Below are 6000 nucleotides of genomic sequence, written 5' to 3' on the forward strand. Positions count from 1 at the left end.
AATGATTTTCACCTCTACAGTATAGTGGTTAGTGTGTTTAGCTACTATGCCGTGTTGGGGGCATAGTAGCTAAACACACTAACCACTAATATTTATTTGTTTCATATCTGAAGTGCAAGACTGACCGCCTTGCCTTCTTGTAATTAATAATAAAGATAACGTTGCGTTAATACCATTCGGCGAACTATGGATGTGGATGAGGGAGAGTTAAAGAAATAAATGAATAAAATATTGTCTAATGGAAGGTTGATAATAAATATTATGTATTTTTTTACAGACTGTTAAATATAATATTTTACTTATTTACATATTGTGCCCTGAATAAATATTGAACATTTTAATAATTCCGCATTTTTCATTTTTACTTATTCCCCTATTAGTCTTATTCCCTTATAATGTTAAATTTAACATGAATTCATTTTATGATTTAAGAAACACATGCTTAAAAAACTATTTCAAAGGATCATTAATAAGAGTCTTGCTAAAAGTCAGTTTTTATTCATCATCTGTAAAAATAGTATTTCAAATATTTAAAAAATCTAAAATGTCTTAAGTCTCTATAATATTTTCATATTTCCTTGTTTAAAAGTTTATACTCACTTATTGTTTTATTAATTTGTGCCATAACTTTTCAGAACATCTTTAGTACGCCAACACAATTTTTAAAATCAGATTACATAACCTGTTTACTATAAAACAAATTGAATCTATAGACAAGGAAGTTTTGGAAAAAAAAAAAACAAAATTATATATCAATATTTGTATTTATAAAATAGAGATTTTACTCCATCATTCAGAAATATTGTAAAAATTACTTGGAATGTTTTTCTTCCCATTCTGTGACTTTCTTTTTGATCTCGGATATGTTTTTATCATAAGTTCTGCAACACCCTCCAATGTAACGGACTCCTAGATTCAACCAATCATCAACAAATGTTGCGATGGATTCACAATTTTGGCCTATCCACCTGTAAGTTGAAAAAACATATCACCAAAAGACATTGATTGTATTGTAATCATAGTTAATTTCATATATTAAGAATAAGATAATAAATTCATAAATAATAATAAGATAATTTATATTAGTAGTAGAATACAATATATATTTATAGATATATTTTTGCACGGTTATAAACTGAAAAAAAGACTAGTACCCCTCTTGTTCTGAAATATATTTTTCTCCACTGTTCGGATACACAATTAATGGGATCTCATTATCTTTATTGCTATTAATTCCATCAAACAACTTATGTATGAACATTGGATTGATACAGTTAACTCCAACAGCTAATATTTGGCGTGGGTTTAAGTTATAACAATGCACAGCGACATCTTGAAATTTTTCACCATGTACTAATGACACATCATCCTGAAACATATAAATTACTCGATGTTTAAAAACAAAAAAAAATGTTTAGCAATAATTTCATTACAAGCATAATATGAAAATCGAGGTTGAATAATGAGTTATGCCTTTTTCCTCATAAATAGGCTCCACTAATTTCAAACATGAATATTATCTGTTATTAGACATTAAAATGAGAATCTCATTTGATGTTACGAAAATACTATCGTTTTAGCAACAATGATTTTATTAAAATCTTTCTGCTAGTGGAGAAAAGTTTCTTCTTCTTCAAATCCTTATCCGCACCCCAATGGTGCATAGGGCATTGCATCATATAAACGCAGTGTTACCTTGATCGTTAACACATAAAGGAAAGGTGATCAGCCCTCCGTTTCAGGTACCAGTCCAGGGTAATATTGAATAAACATTAGAGAAGAAAAAATCACTTATATTTATTTAACCTCCCCTGGGAATCGAACCCCAGACCTCCAGAACGGTAGCCAAGCGTGCTGACCATTACACTACAGAGGTAAACCAACCAAGGAAAGTTTACCAAAACTTTACTTATCTCCATAGATATAGCGTTCAGGTTGATCCACGAGTTTTTTTACACATATCGGTCACTCCTTTCAAGAATGTCATAAATCAAAAATTGTCAATTTTCAGTTGTGCATGTGAAAACATATATATTCCGAAAGGAATACCCAGAAAATGTACTGTATCCCAGCAAAAGAGGCATATTTTTAACTTAATATTTACCCGCTCCGCTACAGGGCAGAAAGTGTTGTTTTCGCATTTTGAAGAAAAGGTATTGTTTAATTATTTTTTTAAATATACTAAATATTTTTCAAATGGAGAAAAAACCTTCAGGTTTTACCTAAAAAGATCTGTTGCACGGTAAAAAGTTCAGTAAGTGGCTTGATATTTATTTTTAATACATTGTATTACATTTTTAAACATTAAAAACATTCTCCTGAAAAATCAAGTTTTTTGATTTATGACGTTCTTGAAAGGAATGAGCGATATGTAACTGAATAAATATGTTTAAATTAGCATATCAAACTGACAAATGTGGATAATTTTACTAGGGGGCCAACAATTATTTTTGTGAATAAACATTAAGTAAACCTTTGCAAATAAGAAATGGTTTAAAATGGATAGAATATTGATTTACAAAACTAAAATAAAATTTTATTCTTATGATGAATGTTTTTGTTATAAATCGATATTGACTGAACTAACATGCTTAAATGGCTATAACTAGCCTATTTTCCCTACTCCGATAAAAATAAATATTAGTACACACTTACTTTGCAGCTGAATGAAAACCAGGCTTTGATATCAGGATTTTCTTCTAAAATTGATACTAGGACTTCAGCTTCCTTCTGACAAGGAATCGTTTCGAAGGCGAAAATTTCAATCCCAGCTTTCATTAATTCCTCAATGCGGGGCTTGTGCCATTCTTTTAATGTCTGTTTAAAGTTTATATTAATTTCATAAACTAAACAAAGTTATAGATAAGAAACGGAATAACATGTTTTTGTATTAAAGTATTGATTAGTTAAATATGTAAGTATTGATAAAAGTGGAAACAACTTAAGACACACAAGTTAGATTACAAAAGTCGAATGAACTTATTATCTATTTTACAAAAATGTTAATAAAATTAGTATATAACCACTCACCGAGATTTTTACGTCTACCGGTTTCGAGACGTACCCGTCTCTTCGTCAGGACAATCACTAACACAGCATGCAAACAATACTACCCTTCACCACCATAGCACCATTTACACACTCAAAACTACACAAAATGTCTAACACATGCGATTTTTGGTCAACCCGAAGACCAACATGCACTATAGTTTTCAATACAGACATGCGTTACGAAGGTGAAGGGTAGTATTGTTTGCATGCTGTGTTAGTGATTGTCCTGACGAAGAGACGGGTACGTCTCGAAACCGGTAGACGTAAAAATCTCGGTGAGTGGTTATATACTAATTTTATTAACATTTTTGTAAAAAAATAAATAAGTAAAAATGACTAACCACAAAGTAAATGCTTTAAATATTAATAATATTGAGAATATTATTATCTGTATTCACAGAACTGTATTTAAACTTTGACATAGTTATTGATTAATGTTTCAAGTTAAAACAATGAACTGAAATGACTACAGATCTTATTTAAGATAAAAAACCACTTATATTACATTTAGAATAAAAGTACTTACATGTACAAAATAAAAATAAAATGTCACAATCTATCATTCAAAAATGGCCTAACTTATATTTGTTGACTTTACAGTAGCTTATATATATATTCATCATAAATGCATGATGGATTATTTACTAACTATAAGCATAGCTAAACCCAGAGACATATGACTGAACTGAAATAAGTTTGATACTATGTGTTTATATACAACATTTTGAGTGTGTCCAAATACTTGTTCACAAAATCTGGATTATCTCCAATTACAGGAGTTATTTTCATATTATTTTTTGACATCTCATCAAAGATGAAGAAGAACATGGAAGTCTGGGCATTTACGGGGCTGACGACCGTCATCGGCTGGTTTAAGTGATCACTTTACACACGTGTAACATTCACCAATTCTACCCATTATTGACAACCACACTACTCAAATTCTTGGAAGTTCTTTATATATGAACCAATTTAGAAACCTTGTTCTTGAATCAAGGTTTCTAAATTGGTTCATATATAAAGAACTTCCAAGAATTTGAGTAGTGTGGTTGTCAATAAAGGGTAGAATTGGTGAATGTTACACGTGTGTAAAGTGATCACTTAAACCAGCCGATGACGGTCGTCAGCCCCGTAAATGCCCAGACTTCCATGTTCTTCTTCATCTTTGATGAGATGTCAAAAAATAATATGTTTATATGTTTATATTATATACAGCGGGCTGTAAACACGAGCGTTGATTTAGAAATCCGAATCATATCTGAGGAAATTTCACATCAATAGGTGTTCCATCGTTGAGCCTATATTAGATGAATATATAATATACATGGCGCCGTGACGCAGTTGGGTAGATGCCCGAAACTGGCGTCTTGGGTTTGATTTCTGCCAAATGCAAAATAAATTTTTAAAAAAATATTTTTAATTGGTCTGTGTGTTTGCGATGTATTTTTCACATTTACCTTTCCTATCCTTACTATCCTACCTGCAGAAAAACCTCTCTAAGTAGAGGCTTTAAGAGTTATTCTCTTAAGAAAAAAATGTAAACAAACAAATACATAGAATGTTTGTATACTTCATACCATTCTTTAAACATAAGTTATTGTAAAGTTGGCAAACAAGTTATGCGGTTTTGAAAGATAGCGGACGATATATGTAAATGATTTTTTCCTTAAGAGATATAGGATGAGATTCTACATTTTCTGTGTGTTCCTCTTAAAAACAATTACACAAACGGATGCCATTTCACTAAAAAAATTCAATGTTGAGGCATCACAACATTACATTGATGTATTTTATCATCATACAAATGTATAAGGCAATATATGTGCACGATTTCAATTTTCTCACAAATTATCGAAACAAAAGATAACTTTAAATATAACTATATGTTATAATAGTATATAAAAAGGCAGATCACCTCTTTCGAAACAGTATCTGTATAATTTCCAGTGTATTCTGAACCATCATGTAAAGCTGCACCATAGGGACCGATGGACCCAACAATTTGAGGATTCTTGTCTGGGAAAGTATGGAAAAGCATTTATTAGTGCAATAACATTAACTTTACGGTAAGTATAATGAAAAAAAAAAACTTTGTTTTATTATTACCTGGAAATTCTTCGCGATACAGTTCCACAGCCTTCGAAGCGAGCACAGCAGCTTCTCTTATAAGAGCTAGAGCTCTTTCTTCAGACACATTTAAATATTTCACAAAACCAGCAACTGACGCCTGGTATGTGCAGGTTTCAATAAAGTCAGATCCAGCTAAATTTAGAAGGTGTCATCATGTGATTATTATTTGAAATAAAGTTTATTAAGTCAATAACAATAAATGACATAACATTTACCCCTCAAAAAGTCAAGATGAGTTTGGACGATTGCATCAGGATTTGTAGCTAAGAATCTGGCAGTCCACAGCGGATCTCCGTCCACTTTATCGGAAACATGGACAGATAATTGGGTCGAAAATCCACCGTCCAAAATTTTTATTTTAGGGGCCATAGTAGATTCGAGTTAAATCCAAAAAGAATAACACGTAAAACTTTGAATAAAAGTTAGTAAATAAACAGACAAAACAATATTTATGAAAAAAACTAGTGGATGTATTAATTTATCACTAAGCTATTTTAGTTTTACCAGGGATAACTAAGCCAAACTTGGTCTTATATTTTCACGAAACGTCACGTATTTGAATTTCCGTCACTTTGAAGAATTTGGATAGCGTTCTTTAACTCAGAATGCTCATCAGACGATCAGTAAGGCTGATAGCTCACGGGCGTATTCGAAATGTATGAAACACGTACAAACATTCGGAATATTTTCCGTCCAGGACAAAACCAATGTAAGCGTATTTTGTATGAGTCGTATTTTAATTCGAACTAGCAATCGTTTTCCATCAGCGTTTTCGGCTCGAATTTTCTTGTCGTTTTTTCCGAGCAATTTTTTGTTGTA

General features: G+C 31.3%; 1 protein-coding gene across 2 annotated transcripts; it reads right to left on the bottom strand.

Annotated features, from left to right (window-relative positions):
- Positions 1-739: 739 nt before the first annotated feature.
- On the bottom strand, positions 740-5755 carry LOC148310872 (betaine-homocysteine S-methyltransferase-like). Of its 2 annotated transcripts, none has more exons than XM_088257683.1 (6): positions 5397-5755; positions 5158-5313; positions 4967-5067; positions 2656-2817; positions 1155-1369; positions 740-968 (listed from the first exon to the last, which is right to left on the bottom strand). In XM_088257683.1, the coding sequence occupies exons 1-6, from the start codon at positions 5548-5550 to the stop codon at positions 812-814; spliced, it is 945 nt and encodes a 314-aa protein (XP_088113809.1). In that variant the 5' UTR covers positions 5551-5755; the 3' UTR covers positions 740-811. The 2 variants fall into 2 exon arrangements, 1 of the variants encoding a protein (XP_088113809.1); XR_015837341.1 differs by having other exon boundaries at positions 751-968; positions 2652-2817.
- Between the last annotated feature and the right edge of the window lie 245 nt (positions 5756-6000).

Source organism: Brachycentrus maculatus, unplaced genomic scaffold (genome assembly GCF_059751285.1).
Source record: "Brachycentrus maculatus isolate JH-2025_06_01 unplaced genomic scaffold, ASM5975128v1 h1tg000086l, whole genome shotgun sequence".
NCBI lineage: Eukaryota > Metazoa > Arthropoda > Insecta > Trichoptera > Brachycentridae > Brachycentrus > Brachycentrus maculatus.

Coding starts and splice junctions, on each gene's coding strand:
- LOC148310872 (XM_088257683.1), bottom strand. CDS start 5,550: ATGGCCCCTAAAATAAAAATTTTGGACGGTGGATTTTCGACCCAATTA. Junction 5,068..5,157: donor GTATCGCGAAGAATTTCCAG/GTAATAATAAAA, acceptor ATACTTTCCCAG/ACAAGAATCCTCAAATTGTT. Junction 1,370..2,655: donor GGTTTTCATTCAGCTGCAAA/GTAAGTGTGTAC, acceptor TATATGTTTCAG/GATGATGTGTCATTAGTACA.